This window comes from Centruroides vittatus, unplaced genomic scaffold, assembly GCF_030686945.1.
Source record: "Centruroides vittatus isolate TY-2023 unplaced genomic scaffold, ASM3068694v2 contig_523, whole genome shotgun sequence".
Lineage (NCBI taxonomy): Eukaryota > Metazoa > Arthropoda > Arachnida > Scorpiones > Buthidae > Centruroides > Centruroides vittatus.
In genome coordinates, this window is record NW_027122307.1 from 124,163 (window position 1) to 145,317 (window position 21,155).

The following is a 21,155-nucleotide window of genomic DNA, read 5'->3' on the forward strand; positions in this document are numbered from 1 at the left end:
CCTTTACTGCGTTTCTGAAGCTCCGCAAAATCAATGTGTACCGTATTGAAGGGTATTTTCGATTGTGGGGGCAAATACAGTTGGTCTTGACGGGGTCGGTATTTAAACTTGACGGATTGACATATCGGACAAGTCTGCACGTAATGTTGGATACTTTGTCTCATGTTAGGCCACCAGAACAGTGCCCTTAACTTATAATAAGTCCTCCAAAACCCATCATGACCCCCACTATCCGGATCATCATGATACCGCTTCATAATGTTGTTTTGAATATTTTTCGGGGACAATCAACCGGCCATTCTTGGTCTTTTGCCACTTGTGTTTGTCGATTTGGTGGACTGGCATCGATTTCACGCGGGGACACAATCTGGAGATGGCATCTGCGTCTGTTAATTCTTTTCCAGTGCGATGGTTAATTTTCATATCATAGGTTTGTAAAAAGACTTGCAATCGGCCTAACCTTCCTTTCGGTTCTTTTAATCCCATTGAAAAGGTAAGTGCTTGGTGATCAGTATGCACGGTGAATTTTCTTCCCTCCAAGAAACTTTGGAAATATTTAATCGCCTTGATCACGGCCAAGCACTCCTTTTCAGTTGTGCTGTAGTTAACCTCCGCTGATGTAAAAGTGTATGATTGGTATCCTATAACTCGTAGTTGTCTTCCTCGCATCTCATCGGTGTCCCGCTGATATAATATAGAGCCGCTGCCATAATGGGAAGCATCGGTACAAAGCTCAAAGTTCAGCCTCCAATCAGGAGTTTGTAATATAGGATTCGATGTAATTCTTTGAATCAATTCTTGATATGCTTGCTCACATTCTTTCGTCCACTCGAAGGGAATGTCTTTCTGTTTAAGTCGATCTAAAGGTCGAACAATAGCGGCATAATTTGGAATAAATGCACGGAAGTGTCCAGTCAGTCCCGTGAAACACCTTACCGTGTGAAGATCATGGGGCCGAGGCATATTACGAACTTTTTCGATCGACTCTGTTGCCGTAGTTTTGCTAAAACCGTCTATAACTCTTCCCAAGAATTTAATTTTATTTGCATTAAACTCTGATTTATTTAGGTTTATAACAAAGTTTGCGTTGTATAACCTCTCTAACACTTGATACGTGAGCTCCGCATTACTTATTTCATTGTCAGCCCCTGTGCTGATATCGTCGATATAATTCCGAACTTTTTCATTTTCCAACAGATCCCCCAGTACCTTATTCATAACTTTTTGAAATAATGCCGGAGAATTTTTCCAACCTTGAGGCAAACGAGTATACTGATAATGTCCAAATGGGGTGACAAATGCCGTATACTTCCGAGTCTCCTCACTAATTCCAATCTGCCAAAATCCATCTTTTAAGTCCAATTTTGTAAAATATTTGCATCCTCCGAATCCATTGATAATATCGTCTAATAAGGGAAAGGGATAAGGATCCAATTCGGTCACTTCGTTGATTTTCATATAATTGTGAGCCAATCTGTAATCGCCATTCCCTTTGGGCAGAACAACACAAGGAGAAGCGTAAGGAAATGATGTTTCTTCTATTATGCCTTGTGCTAACAAGTCTTTTATTTTGGTCCTTAACCACTGATATTTGTCACGAGACAACCGATAGGTTTTACATTTGATCACTTTCGTGTCTGTTATATTAAAATCGACAGTGAACTTAGGGGGTCTGGTATAATCGGGTTGATCGATGCCCGGAAAATGCCGCAAAACGTCTTCTTTCTGTAATATAATTCTGTCGGATTTAGCTAATAAAACTTCCTGCTTACCAAAATTCCAGCAGATGTTAAGTTTTCCCAATGTGTGAATCCCTAACAAAAGATCGTAGTCCATTTCCTTAACGATAATTGCTTCTATGAGTTGGGTACGGTCTCTAAACTTTATAGTAGCCAAAACACCCTCCCTATATACAGTAAGTGCTCGATTAAATGACTTTAAGACAGTATGTATAGGATGGGATTCTAGTTTGCATTTATCTACCAATTTCGGACTAATAAGGTTGACCGTGGATCCTGGATCTAGAAAAACTGAGCAATACACGTTGTTCACTTCCATTGGGAATATTCGAGGATCATTATGATCTGTGAATAGACAATGATCCGATTTTGTCAGAGGGATCAATAAACCTTTCCTTACTCGTTTTTTGGTCCATTATCAATTTCATTCACGGAGGTAAAACTTCGGTTACCATGAATATTATTATTCCTTCTTTCGATTTTTTTCGGTACCGAGTTTTTTGTAGGTACCAATTTGCTCAATCCGACACGTAAGTTTTCTTTGTCGTTTAAATTGTGTTGAAAAAGAATAGCTTGCATATCCGCCGGTAGTCAACGTATTACCATGGTGATAAAGCTTTGTTCCCCAATATCCGGATATGCAAGTTGGATAGGCCGTTGTTTATCAAAATAATATTCCAATAGTGAACCACCACGATATTCCCACATATCAGCTAATATGGAAAGTTGGATCCGATTCTGTCCGAACGCACTAAGAGTTTTTCCATTCCTCCCAATTATCACCGACCTTATCTAATACTCGAAAATTGTACCATTTCACGGCAATTCCTTCCAAATAATTTCGAAAGTTACGGATCTTTTGTTCGTCTGTAATCCAATTGTGAGATGCACACGCGTGTTCGTATGAAATTATCCAAACACGCGCTTCCTCCGATTTTCCATCATATTTTTCTATGTTGATCGTATCGCGAGATGAGTTTAATGACATTTTTTCGATGGTTTGCCGAAAAGAGTTCATAATCTTCAACGTTTCGGCTTGTTGGTTCATGTACAGCTTTTGCAACTGAACCATTTGCGCTAACACATCCGACTTCGGGTCAGACGAACTGTCCGAGGCGACTGGTCGTATTAAAGTTTTGTTAAGATAGAGCTCACCTTCTGTCTCCGATAATGAAATAGATAGTGTTCGATAATTCGTCATCGTCCGGATAGCAGTTTGAAAAACCGACGAGGTCGAAATTGCGGGATGATTTTCGATTCCTTGAAATTCTTGGTCGATTTCCGTCCATTCGTCTTCCCCTTCTAGTTGATATCGGGAGATACTGTAGGAGTCTTCGGTCTTCTGAACCAAAAATTTGAAAAGCATGATTCTACTATATAAATACAGCTGTGTACTGAAATCCTGTCGGCTGCGCCAATTTGTAATATTACAAATTTTAATATTATAATAATTAAACTAAAAAGTAAGGCAATCACAAGAACAGATGACTTCAACGTCTGTTACACACATGTCCGGTCTAAAAAGTGGTGACCTTTCTCTCCTCTCTCCCCTGTCCAAGCTCTTCCTTCCCCTTCGTGACCCCTCAGTTTCTCCGAATTCTTGACCATTGCAGATGTGGAGTTAATGGGGAGGGGTGCTAATGAATAGCAGATTTTAAACTCTGCTTACAGAAGATAACATATGTAATAAATCTGTATATGAATATAGAAAAATATTTCTACATTTTTTTTATTGTTTTTTAAAATTTTATTTATTTAAATTTATTATACGTAAATAAAGTTTATTTAACAAATGCTAATATTTAAACCGGTTTACTTTTAGGGTGTAAATTTGAACAACGAATTTTAAAATTAAATAAAAGATGTACTAAAAAGTTCTTTTATTTACAATGATTACGTCACTTCCACAGAAAGTAGAACACAAGATGACCTTAACCCACTTCTCAGTCTAGGGTAAGGCCACCAGGCGTCGTAGTTGTAAACATAAGATCTACCATCATAGATGATATTCATTAACTGTCAATTAGATTTTCGTGAATTTGATTCGCAGGTTAAAAAAATCGTCATGCTTGAAACTTTGAAAAATTATAAAAAATTAAAAATAAATTCAAAACTTTTGAAAAAATTGTAATGGATAGAAAATCTTGAAAAAGAATGTAATATAAATTTGAAAAGAAAGAGTTCAGTCGAAAATTACTGCAAAAGAAATTCACATAAAATGGAATTATGTGACAATAAAGAAAGATTTTTTCCAAATCAGAAACGAGAAAAACGTGTGGGACAATTTTAGAAAATTTTTCATATTTCTTCTACACTACTTCGTGATAGCGCCACATCTGACTAATCCACTGTAGAATGGTTAATATTACTTGAAATAAATATTAAAAAAGGGTTAAAAACAGAAAAAAATTATATTGTACTCTGCCTACCAAAAATTTCATTTTCTTTCCTTGTTAAAAAGGCAACACGAAAACAAAATATCGATGACAGCAAAATTAATATGTTTGAAAGTTGAATTTTTTGCATTAAAAGTGAATTTGAAAGCCGATTTCAAATTTTTAACAAACATGGCGAAATGTGTATTTTCATAACAAAGCCTGAAGAAATAAAAAAATATTTTAGATCTGCAATGTTTTCAATATCTGAAAGTTGACAATGATTGATCTTAAAAGTTCAGCATTATGGACTGATAAATTCAATACATTGTGGAAAGATTTGGAAAAGTCAGAAAATTATGATCTTTTCATATCAACGTGTTGGGCATCATTTCGTACGAAGTTTTCATCTCTGAAAAAAATTGGCTTTGCCATATTTTCCGCATTTAATTCAACTTAAAAATATTAGGAAATATTTTCACACATTTAATTTATTATAAATAACAACAGGAGCAGCTGAACTATAAAAATTCAGATGTTTGTATTCGTGTTAAGACGACTAACTGTAAGCCAGACTTGTCTGAATTGACGTTCAAGTTCAGCATTAAAAGAGCCATTGGTATCGAAGAAAAAAATTAAGTTCATTCAGTTGTATTTGTTTTCATAATAATTAAAATTATAATTTAAATTTTTATGTTTGAAGTTAAAAGCATATTGTAATCATTTTTTAAATAAAATGTTTCTTATTATTCACCAAAAAAGACTGTTTTAAAATGAAAATACCACTGATCCGAAACACACATTTTCCTAATACACACATTTTGGTTGATTTTGACTTGCAGCCAAAAAAGGTTGCCGACCTCTGGTTTAAATGCTTTGATGAAATTTTCATGTCTGTATACTCACATCTGTTCATGCTGTTGACGTTAGTGTGAGAATCCATGGGGATAAATTCAGTTAACTTCTATTCTTATAATTTCTGCATTGATTACATAAAGACTGTTCACATAGTAAGAGGATGGGGTTTTAATTATTTGTCAAATGACAATACGCAGAAAATTTCGCACTAAACCTTGTGATAAGACTTATTTTAAATCCTATCTGAGGGGGACAGATCATAGATTTACGGTAAGGCGACCAACTTTGTAAGTAAATGTATGCAGAGCAGATAAATAAGTGTTTAATGAGTAAGAATATAGTAAAGATTAAATACAAAAAGAATAAATTCATAAATGTCGATAATGTGAAAATTACGGGTGAGAATGTTGTACTCGGTTCACGAACTTCTGACATCGAGTTTAAGCTTGTTCACTTTGTCACTGGATGTTGAAATGTATATGGAGAGTCGTAATGTCTGAAGTATTGCAAAATCATTGATAGAATGACTGGTCCTTGAAATAACTTATATCAATACTAATTACACAAAACAAGTTTACTATTATGAAAGAATTGACGAATACATGCAAACAAAAACAATTAGTCTATATAAAGACTGATTCTACATCTCTAGAATAATAGCAATGTTAAAGCTGAAGTTTTAAATGCAAAAAGATGTATGTCGAACGTTTAACGCCGCTTTCCTGTAAGCCTAAAAGTTTGACAATGGCGATTGGAGAGTCAGTAAAGTCATGCTTGACGTTCCAAACAGCATTGTTAAACTTCTAGACTTACAAGAGAGCAGCGCTGAACGTCTGACGTACATGTTTTCGTGTTTAAAACTTCGGCCTCAACCTCCTTAGGTAATATCTTAAAAGAGATAAAATATATCGAGTATCTAACTGTAATTACAGTTAGATACTCGATATATTTTATTTCTCAGACAGACAGAAAGTTCGCATTTGGTTAAGCATAATATTTCTTGTGGGTTAGATAGAAGTTTTCAAATGTAGTGAAGGAGATGTCAGCATAGCTGTTGGAGTTCTTCTTTGCTGGTTGCTTTTAAAGGAGATACAAAAGAGCTGGAAGATGAGAGTGTTGAAAGACTAAAACTTGTTCCACAGGCTTCTAGGAGAGAGTCTGCGCAGAGACTGAGATTGCTGCCTTTTTAATCACTTACTTTTTTAGAATTAGGATTGTTAGTCTATCCCATATGATTTTATACTGTTGCTGCTTTGCACAGACAACTCTCATAAACATGTGAGATATGATCACTCTACTGGACGTGAATATACTAAAAGAAAGTGTTATTTCTATCTGGTATATCACTATTACACGACAATTAATATTTTTATAATTCGTTTCTCCTACAACAATCTCTTATACTTTCACAAATAATTAAATAAAACTGGAAGAAATCTTATAAATTTAAGAAAAGCTTGTCTTATTTCTCCAGATTATCATAATAAACTAGCGAATTACCCCTTTAATACACTGAGAAAAAAAGCTTTCGAACAGAGCATAATATCTCTTTAAAATATGAGAATGTTTTTGAATGAAAGGTACATTCTATAGTCAAAAGATAAAGTGATAAACTTTACCAATCTGTTGGCTCAGTGAGAGGCAAGGGAGACTAAAGGCAAGAAAAACTAATGTAAATGGATTGGACAAAGGAAACTTTGAGAAGAGAGCGTCGAAAACAAGAAATTTATCTTTTTTATCTTCGAATCTTCTTCAATCGGGTTCTAAATTGTTACACATGCGAAAGAATCTGAGGGTTGAATTATACTGTAAGATGTATTGTCAACAAGTGAGATAAGATCTAGCCAGAGAAAGTTGAAAAACAGTAAGAAAATTTTGTTGCACTCTGTCAACCAATTTCGAAACTAATGAAAAATTGTATTATTCGTTTTTCTAATTCAGTAATTTATTAATTATTTAAGTAATTAAAATTAATTTTAAATAAATCTTTTTGCTCCAAGCAAATGCTCTGGTTTCATGTTTCCAGATTCTAACATTTGTCCCTAATTTTTAAAAATCAAATTATAATTGAAAGAATTGTGATTTTTTTAACAGTAAAATGATATATGAATTGGAGGGAATTTTATACAAATAATGAATTTTATCTGTCTCTCTCTTAAAAATTAAAAATGTGGGGCGTGTTTGAACGTCGGCGCTGCGAGTGACTTTTTCTCTGAACCTTTCATTTGTGCAGCGAAGTGGTGAATTACTGTTTATTTGATTAACTTATTATTAAACAAGTTTAAACTAACACTAACTAAGTGAAGGTAAAGGAAAAAGCAATAATACAAAAAATAATAATATGCAAAGATCTCCAGTCAGGCGTGGAAGACCTCCACTGACCAGAACGAGGACAGAGAACAAACAAGCTCAACCAAGCACTTCAAGCTCATTACGGATTACGGAACACAACCGAAAAGTGATTCACAAGAAGGAACAAAAGAATTCTCGAATCAAAATATGGAACCTGGTCAGCAGAATTCATTAGGCTCAACAGGTGAGTCACCTAATATTAATTCAAGTCTTCTTACTAATCCGGCAAGTCAACTTGACACCACAACTGCACTTCTATGAACTAAAATATCAGATTTAATAAATGCTTCAAATGATAAACTGTTAGAACAAATGGTCTATATAAAAGAAGACGTAGAACGAATACGTCAAGATATACGTGAGACTAAGGAAAGACAGATATATATGGAGGAAAAAATTAAAAATTTAAAACAACAACTAGAAAATCAAAAAATTGAAAATGAACTAACGCAATTTAAAATAGACTCTTTAATTAATGATTATAATTATAAAAAAATAATTGTATACAAATATCCAAGCTCGAAATCCATATCTACGTTAGAGGTATATAACTTTATGACTAATGTACTAAACATTCACGATATAGCCCAAACTGAGATAACAGAAACAAACTTAATAACTAAGAAACCTAATACAACAGTAAGAATAACATTCAGCAATAAGCAACTTCGTGATAAATTTTTCTATACCTTTATTCAAAAGAAACAACAAAAAAACGCATTAGAAGAATGGGAAGACATGCAAATATCCCCAGATTTGACTAAAAACTCAAGGATAAGAAGGAAAAATTTACTCCCAATACTTCATGAATTACGAAAACAAAAAGACCAAGTTAAACTCCGTAATGACATATTAACGATAAACCAAGAAAAAATAACATATAGCCTAAAATTGAGCAAATTGGTTTATGTAAATAATTTTCGTCCTTATAGTAATCAAATAAATACAGACAGTTGCGTATATTTTTGCTTAACATGATATCAACATAAGAAAGTCATAAAGAATAATCAAATGGTTTCCATTGCTAACTGGAATGGCCAAGGAATAAAAAATAAAACGTCACTAATAAATCACTTTTGTGTTAAATACGATCCGGATATTTTAGCAATTACTGAAACTTGGATTACTTCGAATTTGTATTATAAAACAAAATTTTTCAATAACTTTATAGTGGAATCGATCCAAGCACAAAAACCTACAGGTCCAGGCCGTCCAAGCGGAGGTATATGTATCCTTATAAAAAAGAACCTTGGTAAAATAATTGACATAAAAAAATTCAACAATTATATGCTACTTCTTATCTCATTACAGAAGCCTACTTTGGTAAATAAAACGAATAATTTAATAACATTATTAATTGCTTATATTCCGCCTGATGATCTAAGTACTTTAAAAAATATGTTTAAAACATTAGAAAGTTGGAGTCATATTTCTCCGCTCATTTTGGTAGTGGGAGATTTTAATGCAAGGATTGGTGAGTTAATAGATTCAAAATATAAAGGTGCCAATTTCAATATATCTAATAAACGTCTTTCGAAAGATAAACAAACCAACAGATTGGGTAAAAACTTTATCGAGTTGCTAACAGAACACAGATTGTTTCTTCTTAACGGCAGAATTCAACAGGATATTCCAGCTGAACATACTTGCTTGACTAATACGGGTGCTTCGACCATAGATTTCACAATTTGCTCTGAATTATTCTTAGATTGTTGTGTAGAATTTCAGACTACGAATTTCGATATTTCAGATCATTTTCCTACAATAGCAAAATTCCGTTTATTTCCTTTTGAGAATTCGGATTATATATATAACAACAACTTCAAGATAAAGTACAAATTGGCCAATTATGAGTCCGAAATTGGAAATCGGTTTAAAAATATGCTAGAAGTAACTAACAATAACTGTGAAGAGGTATACAAAATAATGATGAATATCATGAATGATTATATAATATCAAACAAGGATAACAAATACGCGCAAAATAAAAATAAAAAAATCTGGTATGATTCCGATTGTTACAAAGAAAAACGGCGAAAGCAACAAGATTTAAAAATTTATAGGCAAAATCCTAATAAAGAAAATTTGATTAATTACAAAAACTCCAAACGAATCTACAATAACTTAATTAAGACGAAAAAGAAAAACTACTTTTGTAGAATTGAATCAAATTTAATAAATAATAGTAATAATAGCAAAATATTTTGGAATACTATCCGAAAATTTCGACCAAAAGCTAATCTAGGAGATATTAACATTTGTATAAGATTCGAAACTTGGAAGAAATTTTATCAAAGCTTCATTATAAAAAATTTAAAAGTTCCAATGGAAAGAAATATTAATTATTATGATGATTATTTAAACGCTGACTTGACTATGAATGAACTCGACGAAGTAATTCAAAAAACAAAAAACAATACTACCCCTGGGGATGATAACATACCAACCAAATTCTTAAAAATGCTACCAACGGAATCTAAAATAAAATTATTGAAAATATTCAATGCTATGTACAGCACATTGTCCTATCCTGAATCTTGGAATTCCATAATCATGACGATGATCTATAAAAAGGGAGACCAGATGGCTCCAGAAAACTATAGACCTATAGCTTTGTTATCTACACTTAGAAAATGTTTTACCTCGATACTTGCAAAAAAATTTCAATATTGGATCAAAATCAACGAGTTAGAAGCAGAATTTCAGTTTGCTTATACAAAAAATAAAGGCACCGAATTTGCGATATTTACTTTGCTAATGATTATTCAAATATATCTCGTAAAAAAACATAGAAAAGTGTATGCTGCTTTTATAGATATTAAAAAGGCATTCGATTCAGTATATGTACCATTATTACAACAAAAACTTAAGGAGATTGGTGCTAGTTCTCAATTTACAGGAACAATATCAATATTATTTCAAAATTATAAAATAAAGATTAAGCACGGTAAAAACATTCTTCCACCATTAACGCATTCACGTGGTATTCTTCAAGGAGATCCATTATCTCCACATTTATTTAACTTTTATTTGAAAGATATAGATCATCTTTTTTCTGAAGTAAACGATGGTATAGTCATAGGCAATAAAGCATTTCATTATATTCTCTTTGCTGATGACTTGGTTGTGGTAGCACCGACAAAAATTTCTCTCCAAAGGAAAATCAATCAATTAAATTCGCATTTTAAGTCTAAATATTTAGCAGTTAATCCAAGTAAAACTAAAATAATTATTTTTCGGAACAACAGTAAAATATCTGTTAACGAAACAAAAATTTATCATGAAAATATCCTGCTACAAACTGTCAATGAGATAAATTACCTAGGAATTAATTTTGACTGGAACTTAACATTTAAATCGCACATTTCTAAACTTAACAATAAAGTCAATCAAGCAATCGATGATCTTTTGTTTTTATGCAGCAGATTGAAAACTTCTGACTTAAGAATACACATGAAACTTTACAATTCGATTATTAATCCAATGATATTTTACGCCAGTCCCAATTGGAGCTTGGATTATCTCTACAAATTAGAACGATTCCATATTTACTATCTACGCAGATTATTTCAGTTAGAACGGACAATACCCGGATATGCACTACGTCATGAAACCAATCGTATATGGTCCTTCCCGTTTATATTAAAACGAATCATTAAATTTTATTACAGACTCAAATTCAATAGTGACAACAATTTGATTGCTCTATATCATGAAAACATCAAGCAAAGTAAACTTCAAAAAATTAAACAGCTATGGCATAACAAATTAAAAACTATCTTCAACTCTTTTGGAGTATCAGAACTACTATTTCAAGATAACATTCAAGATTGGAAAACAGGCTACTCACTACTTTTAAACTCAGCTATGGCACAATCCATAAACAAAGATCAGTTCTCCTTACATAGCAGTAAATATCATCCGTGGTACTTAGATATATTTAAAATACCATCAGTTCAATCATATATGTTGTATTCGGTAAACTTGAATGTAAAACGCTTTATAGCACAACTTCGTTTAAATAAATATTCGCTGTATGTTAACAACACTTACATAAGCTTATCAACAAAATGTTTCTTATGTAACTCCGATGATTTAACACCTTATCATTTAATATTAAAATGTCCAAAATTAAATGATATTCGTGAACACTATGACATAACTCGAACTTATAAATGCAACTCGCTAATAGAATTGTTAAAAAACTTCAACAAAATGGGTAAAAAAGACTTATATAAAATTTATAACTATTTTTGTAAAATAATCGACATTTATAAAAACAAAACAAACTAACACTAATGAAGTATTAAAACATGTTATTATTAATGAAATAGAACAATAAAATTGTAAGATTCATATTAAAAATGTTTGGAATGTATTCGTGGAAAAATAGGTGTAAATTAAAATCAAAAGTATTGTAAAGTAAAAAACAAGTAAACAATGTAAATGTGACCCCCTTGTAATAGGGAAGAAATTTCCAATAGACAATAAATGATGATAATTTAGTTCTTAATTAAATACAAAAAAAAAATTAAAAATGTGACAAAAATGAAATATAACATAACATTTATTCATTTTTGTTAAGTAATAAAATTTACATTTTTGTGATAAGTATCAAATTCGTAATATATGTAGGAAAACACGAATTATATTCTAAATTTATGTGTTTACATTAATTCGAAACGCAATACTTTGATACATCCATGTACAATGTTATGTTGTTCAAGAGCGATTAAATAAACAGTTGTGTGGTTGACATCTTGTAATAACAAGTGTTTATAGTTCATTTTAATACAGTTGTTTGCTTAAATTTTTTTTCCAGTCAGAAAATTGTTCAGTCATACAGTTAAATAACTTCCTGATTACTTCAAGTAGATTTTGTATGCTGACAATCGTTTACCTTTAATCTATTGTTTTTCCTTTCTGTATATGAAAATGAGTATTTTTTCGATTATAAAAAAAAAAAAATAAATATAAAACAAACTTTTTTGGCTTTATTTAATATAAATGTAATACAGATAAACGTAAAATAAACATTTTTTTAATATAAATGAAACATATAAATAAAGAACAAACTATTTTGTATTTTTTTAATATAAATAAAATACAAATAAATATAAGATAAACAATTTTTTTCAAACAAACAAAAACACAAATGAATACAGTAAAACTTTTTCTTGAATACGAACAAAACAAATATGAAATTAACTTTTTTTGGTCCTTTTTGAAATATTAACGAAACAAATTAATATATAAAAACCTTTTTTGTCTTTTTTCACATATAAACGAAACAGAAATACATATAAACAAACATTTTTGTTTTTTTTTAATTTAAAAAAAACAAATAAATATAGGAAAACTATTTTTTGTCTTTTTTAAAATATGAACAAAACAGAAAAGAATATAGAAAAACGATTTTTTGTTTTTTTTTTAAATATGAACGAAACAGAAATAAATGTAAGAAAACTTTTTTTTGGTCTGTTTTGAAATATTAACGAAACAAATATATATAGTAAGACTTTTTTTGTCACTTTTCAAATATAACGAAACAAAAATAAATATAAACATTTTTGGTCTTTTTTTAAATTTTAACGAAACAAATAAATATAGATAAACATCTTTTTTTCCTTTTTCGTTAATATGAACAAAACAGAAATTAATATAAATAAACCTTTTTTGGCCTTTTTTTAAATTTTAACAAAACAAATAAATATAGATAAACTCTTACTTGCCTTTTTTTAAATATAAACAAAACAAGGATAAATGTGAAAAAAACTATTTTTTGTTTTTTTTGAATAAATATAATTATTATATAATATAAATATGATATATTTGAGTAAATAAATATAAAAAACATTTTTTTAGTTTAAATTTATAAAAAAACAAATAAATATAAAATAACTATTTTTCGTCTTTTTTAAATATGAACAAAACAAAAATAAATATAGGAAAACTATTTTTTGTCTTTATTTAAATATGAACGAAACAAAAATAAATATAAAAAAAACTTTTTTTGGTACTTTCTAGAATATTAACGAAACAAATTAATATCGATAAACTATTTTTTGTTTTTTTGAAGTATTAACAAAAGAAATAAATATAGAAGAACTATTTTTCGTCTTTTTTTTAAATATGAACGAAACAAAAATGAATATAAGAAAACTATTTTTTGTTTTTTTTAAATATGAAAGAAACAAAAATAAATATAAAAAAACTTTTTTTGGTACTTTCTGCAATATTAACGAAACAAATTAATATCGATAAACTATTTTTTGTTTTTTTGAAGTATTAACAAAAGAAATAAATATAAAAGAACTATTTTTCGTCTTTTTTTAAATATGAACGAAACAAAAATGAATATAAGAAAACTATTTTTTGTTTTTTTTTAAATATGAAAGAAACAAAAATAAATATAAAAAAACTTTTTTTGGTACTTTCTGCAATATTAACGAAACAAATTAATATCGATAAACTATTTTTTGTTTTTTTGAAGTATTAACAAAAGAAATAAATATAGAAAAACTATTTTTCGTCTTTTTTTAAATATGAACGAAACAAAAATGAATATAAGAAAACTATTTTTTGTTTTTTTTTAAATATGAAAGAAACAAAAATAAATATAAAAAAACTTTTTTTGGTACTTTCTGCAATATTAACGAAACAAATTAATATCGATAAACTATTTTTTGTTTTTTTGAAGTATTAACAAAAGAAATAAATATAGAAAGAACTATTTTTCGTCTTTTTTTAAATATGAACGAAACAAAAATGAATATAAGAAAACTATTTTTTGTTTTTTTTAAATATGAAAGAAACAAAAATAAATATAAAAAAACTTTTTTTGGTACTTTCTGCAATATTAACGAAACAAATTAATATCGATAAACTATTTTTTGTTTTTTTGAAGTATTAACAAAAGAAATAAATATAGAAAAACTATTTTTCGTCTTTTTTTAAATATGAACGAAACAAAAATGAATATAAGAAAACTATTTTTTGTTTTTTTTTAAATATGAAAGAAACAAAAATAAATATAAAAAAACTTTTTTTGGTACTTTCTGGAATATTAACGAAACAAATTAATATCGATAAACTATTTTTTGTTTTTTTGAAGTATTAACAAAAGAAATAAATATAGAAAGAACTATTTTTCGTCTTTTTTTAAATATGAACGAAACAAAAATGAATATAAGAAAACTATTTTTTGTTTTTTTTAAATATGAAAGAAACAAAAATAAATATAAAAAAACTTTTTTTGGTACTTTCTGCAATATTAACGAAACAAATTAATATCGATAAACTATTTTTTGTTTTTTTGAAGTATTAACAAAAGAAATAAATATAGAAAAACTATTTTTCGTCTTTTTTTAAATATGAACGAAACAAAAATGAATATAAGAAAACTATTTTTTGTTTTTTTTTAAATATGAAAGAAACAAAAATAAATATAAAAAAACTTTTTTTGGTACTTTCTGGAATATTAACGAAACAAATTAATATCGATAAACTATTTTTTGTTTTTTTGAAGTATTAACAAAAGAAATAAATATAGAAGAACTATTTTTCGTCTTTTTTTAAATATGAACGAAACAAAAATGAATATAAGAAAACTATTTTTTGTTTTTTTTTAAATATGAAAGAAACAAAAATAAATATAAAAAAACTTTTTTTGGTACTTTCTGCAATATTAACGAAACAAATTAATATCGATAAACTATTTTTTGTTTTTTTGAAGTATTAACAAAAGAAATAAATATAGAAAAACTATTTTTCGTCTTTTTTTAAATATGAACGAAACAAAAATGAATATAAGAAAACTATTTTTTGTTTTTTTTTAAATATGAAAGAAACAAAAATAAATATAAAAAAACTTTTTTTGGTACTTTCTGGAATATTAACGAAACAAATTAATATCGATAAACTATTTTTTGTTTTTTTGAAGTATTAACAAAAGAAATAAATATAAAAGAACTATTTTTCGTCTTTTTTTAAATATGAACGAAACAAAAATGAATATAAGAAAACTATTTTTTGTTTTTTTTTAAATATGAAAGAAACAAAAATAAATATAAAAAAACTTTTTTTGGTACTTTCTGGAATATTAACGAAACAAATTAATATCGATAAACTATTTTTTGTTTTTTTGAAGTATTAACAAAAGAAATAAATATAGAAAGAACTATTTTTCGTCTTTTTTTAAATATGAACGAAACAAAAATGAATATAAGAAAACTATTTTTTGTTTTTTTTTAAATATGAAAGAAACAAAAATAAATATAAAAAAACTTTTTTTGGTACTTTCTGCAATATTAACGAAACAAATTAATATCGATAAACTATTTTTTGTTTTTTTGAAGTATTAACAAAAGAAATAAATATAGAAAGAACTATTTTTCGTCTTTTTTTAAATATGAACGAAACAAAAATGAATATAAGAAAACTATTTTTTGTTTTTTTTTAAATATGAAAGAAACAAAAATAAATATAAAAAAACTTTTTTTGGTACTTTCTGCAATATTAACGAAACAAATTAATATCGATAAACTATTTTTTGTTTTTTTGAAGTATTAACAAAAGAAATAAATATAAAAGAACTATTTTTCGTCTTTTTTTAAATATGAACGAAACAAAAATGAATATAAGAAAACTATTTTTTGTTTTTTTTTAAATATGAAAGAAACAAAAATAAATATAAAAAAACTTTTTTTGGTACTTTCTGCAATATTAACGAAACAAATTAATATCGATAAACTATTTTTTGTTTTTTTGAAGTATTAACAAAAGAAATAAATATAAAAGAACTATTTTTCGTCTTTTTTTAAATATGAACGAAACAAAAATGAATATAAGAAAACTATTTTTTGTTTTTTTTTAAATATGAAAGAAACAAAAATAAATATAAAAAAACTTTTTTTGGTACTTTCTGCAATATTAACGAAACAAATTAATATCGATAAACTATTTTTTGTTTTTTTGAAGTATTAACAAAAGAAATAAATATAAAAGAACTATTTTTCGTCTTTTTTTAAATATGAACGAAACAAAAATGAATATAAGAAAACTATTTTTTGTTTTTTTTTAAATATGAAAGAAACAAAAATAAATATAAAAAAACTTTTTTTGGTACTTTCTGCAATATTAACGAAACAAATTAATATCGATAAACTATTTTTTGTTTTTTTGAAGTATTAACAAAAGAAATAAATATAGAAAAACTATTTTTCGTCTTTTTTTAAATATGAACGAAACAAAAATGAATATAAGAAAACTATTTTTTGTTTTTTTTTAAATATGAAAGAAACAAAAATAAATATAAAAAAACTTTTTTTGGTACTTTCTGCAATATTAACGAAACAAATTAATATCGATAAACTATTTTTTGTTTTTTTGAAGTATTAACAAAAGAAATAAATATAGAAAGAACTATTTTTCGTCTTTTTTTAAATATGAACGAAACAAAAATGAATATAAGAAAACTATTTTTTGTTTTTTTTTAAATATGAAAGAAACAAAAATAAATATAAAAAAACTTTTTTTGGTACTTTCTGGAATATTAACGAAACAAATTAATATCGATAAACTATTTTTTGTTTTTTTGAAGTATTAACAAAAGAAATAAATATAAAAGAACTATTTTTCGTCTTTTTTTAAATATGAACGAAACAAAAATGAATATAAGAAAACTATTTTTTGTTTTTTTTTAAATATGAAAGAAACAAAAATAAATATAAAAAAACTTTTTTTGGTACTTTCTGCAATATTAACGAAACAAATTAATATCGATAAACTATTTTTTGTTTTTTTGAAGTATTAACAAAAGAAATAAATATAAAAGAACTATTTTTCGTCTTTTTTTAAATATGAACGAAACAAAAATGAATATAAGAAAACTATTTTTTGTTTTTTTTTAAATATGAAAGAAACAAAAATAAATATAAAAAAACTTTTTTTGGTACTTTCTGCAATATTAACGAAACAAATTAATATCGATAAACTATTTTTTGTTTTTTTGAAGTATTAACAAAAGAAATAAATATAAAAGAACTATTTTTCGTCTTTTTTTAAATATGAACGAAACAAAAATGAATATAAGAAAACTATTTTTTGTTTTTTTTTAAATATGAAAGAAACAAAAATAAATATAAAAAAACTTTTTTTGGTACTTTCTGCAATATTAACGAAACAAATTAATATCGATAAACTATTTTTTGTTTTTTTGAAGTATTAACAAAAGAAATAAATATAAAAGAACTATTTTTCGTCTTTTTTTAAATATGAACGAAACAAAAATGAATATAAGAAAACTATTTTTTGTTTTTTTTTAAATATGAAAGAAACAAAAATAAATATAAAAAAACTTTTTTTGGTACTTTCTGCAATATTAACGAAACAAATTAATATCGATAAACTATTTTTTGTTTTTTTGAAGTATTAACAAAAGAAATAAATATAAAAGAACTATTTTTCGTCTTTTTTTAAATATGAACGAAACAAAAATGAATATAAGAAAACTATTTTTTGTTTTTTTTTAAATATGAAAGAAACAAAAATAAATATAAAAAAACTTTTTTTGGTACTTTCTGCAATATTAACGAAACAAATTAATATCGATAAACTATTTTTTGTTTTTTTGAAGTATTAACAAAAGAAATAAATATAAAAGAACTATTTTTCGTCTTTTTTTAAATATGAACGAAACAAAAATGAATATAAGAAAACTATTTTTTGTTTTTTTTTAAATATGAAAGAAACAAAAATAAATATAAAAAAACTTTTTTTGGTACTTTCTGCAATATTAACGAAACAAATTAATATCGATAAACTATTTTTTGTTTTTTTGAAGTATTAACAAAAGAAATAAATATAAAAGAACTATTTTTCGTCTTTTTTTAAATATGAACGAAACAAAAATGAATATAAGAAAACTATTTTTTGTTTTTTTTTAAATATGAAAGAAACAAAAATAAATATAAAAAAACTTTTTTTGGTACTTTCTGCAATATTAACGAAACAAATTAATATCGATAAACTATTTTTTGTTTTTTTGAAGTATTAACAAAAGAAATAAATATAAAAGAACTATTTTTCGTCTTTTTTTAAATATGAACGAAACAAAAATGAATATAAGAAAACTATTTTTTGTTTTTTTTTAAATATGAAAGAAACAAAAATAAATATAAAAAAACTTTTTTTGGTACTTTCTGCAATATTAACGAAACAAATTAATATCGATAAACTATTTTTTGTTTTTTTGAAGTATTAACAAAAGAAATAAATATAAAAGAACTATTTTTCGTCTTTTTTTAAATATGAACGAAACAAAAATGAATATAAGAAAACTATTTTTTGTTTTTTTTTAAATATGAAAGAAACAAAAATAAATATAAAAAAACTTTTTTTGGTACTTTCTGCAATATTAACGAAACAAATTAATATCGATAAACTATTTTTTGTTTTTTTGAAGTATTAACAAAAGAAATAAATATAGAAAAACTATTTTTCGTCTTTTTTTAAATATGAACGAAACAAAAATGAATATAAGAAAACTATTTTTTGTTTTTTTTTAAATATGAAAGAAACAAAAATAAATATAAAAAAACTTTTTTTGGTACTTTCTGGAATATTAACGAAACAAATTAATATCGATAAACTATTTTTTGTTTTTTTGAAGTATTAACAAAAGAAATAAATATAAAAGAACTATTTTTCGTCTTTTTTTAAATATGAACGAAACAAAAATGAATATAAGAAAACTATTTTTTGTTTTTTTTTAAATATGAAAGAAACAAAAATAAATATAAAAAAACTTTTTTTGGTACTTTCTGGAATATTAACGAAACAAATTAATATCGATAAACTATTTTTTGTTTTTTTGAAGTATTAACAAAAGAAATAAATATAAAAGAACTATTTTTCGTCTTTTTTTAAATATGAACGAAACAAAAATGAATATAAGAAAACTATTTTTTGTTTTTTTTTAAATATGAAAGTAACAAAAATAAATATAAAAAAACTTTTTTTGGTACTTTCTGCAATATTAACGAAACAAATTAATATCGATAAACTATTTTTTGTTTTTTTGAAGTATTAACAAAAGAAATAAATATAAAAGAACTATTTTTCGTCTTTTTTTAAATATGAACGAAACAAAAATGAATATAAGAAAACTATTTTTTGTTTTTTTTTAAATATGAAAGAAACAAAAATAAATATAAAAAAACTTTTTTTGGTACTTTCTGGAATATTAACGAAACAAATTAATATCGATAAACTATTTTTTGTTTTTTTGAAGTATTAACAAAAGAAATAAATATAAAAGAACTATTTTTCGTCTTTTTTTAAATATGAACGAAACAAAAATGAATATAAGAAAACTATTTTTTGTTTTTTTTTAAATATGAAAGAAACAAAAATAAATATAAAAAAACTTTTTTTGGTACTTTCTGCAATATTAACGAAACAAATTAATATCGATAAACTATTTTTTGTTTTTTTGAAGTATTAACAAAAGAAATAAATATAGAAGAACTATTTTTTGTCTTTTTTTAAAATATGAACGAAACAAAAATGAATATAAGAAAACTATTTTTTGTTTTTTTTAAATATGAAAGAAACAAAAATAAATATAAAAAAACTTTTTTTGGTACTTTCTGCAATATTAACGAAACAAATAAATATAGATAAACTATTTTTTGTCTTTTTTTAAGTATATGAACAAACAGAAATAAATATAAGAAAAACTATTTTTTGTTTTTTTTCGAATGTGAACAAAACACAAATAAACAAAGAAAAACTTAGTTTTGTTTTCTTCAAATGTGAACGAAACACATATAAATAAAGAAAAAGCTCATTTTCGTTTTTTTAATGCTAACAAAACACAAATAAGTAAAAAAAAATTTCATTTGAATATGAACGAATTCGAAATAAGTCATAAAAAACATACGTATTAAATACGAATATAAACATGTAAATAGTTGAATATTTTTGTAAAAATTCAACATAAATGTAACAATTCGCAGACACTGAAATGGTTTGTTTTAAAGCCACTTTTCTTCTAATCACAGTCATTATATTATTACATTATATGCGCTCCTTCTGAATTTTTATCCTGAAAAGCTCCAATGACATGTGCATTAAAAAGTTGATAAATTCGTCAAAATTTTGACTCAGTTCAGTATGAATTATGTTTAATAATTTAATTCAAAATGTTGAGTAGATTACTCCATATTATGTGCTCGATTACTATTCAATAATTTTGCAGTAGCAATTCTCACAGAAAAATTTTTATAATATGTTTGTTACGTATAATAATAAATACAATTAGTTTTCAGAAAAATGCTGCAATTATTATAGAAATAATCTCAAATGTAAATTTAATTTTTATATGAATATTAAAAATACTGTTTGATTTAAATACTTATAAATAAATACGAAAATAATCATATGAATAATTACCAGAAATTTATCTTCAAATCGAATTCTAACAAATGATATATAAATGACAATACGAAGACTGCAACTTTTCAATTTGTTCTGTTAAAATATTAAAAAAAGCGATATTAAATTAATTTTTAATTACAAGACTTATAACTGAAATCTTAAAAGATCGAAATTTGTCTATATTTTAAGTTTATTTAATAAGTATTTTTGCCACAAATAATAAAAGTATTTCATAGCAGAAAAACTCACATTAATTTAATAAAATTGCTCCTCACCTCTTACACAAATTATCTGGATTTTCTGAAAATGAAGTTTGCTAACTATTACGAAATTTTATTAATTCTTTAAAAGTTGGCTGTGTTTAAAATGTGATGATATGACTTTCTTTTTA

General features: G+C 25.8%; 1 protein-coding gene across 1 annotated transcript in view; it reads right to left on the minus strand.

Annotated features, from left to right (window-relative positions):
* Nucleotides 1–2,490: 2,490 nt before the first annotated feature.
* Nucleotides 2,491–21,155, minus strand: part of LOC136978390 (uncharacterized) — a 32,372-nt gene continuing 13,707 nt past the window's right edge. The window contains exon 5 of the mRNA XM_067274092.1: nt 2,491–3,081. Coding sequence (XP_067130193.1) covers nt 2,491–3,081 — 591 coding nt within the window. The remainder of the gene's footprint in view (nt 3,082–21,155) is intronic.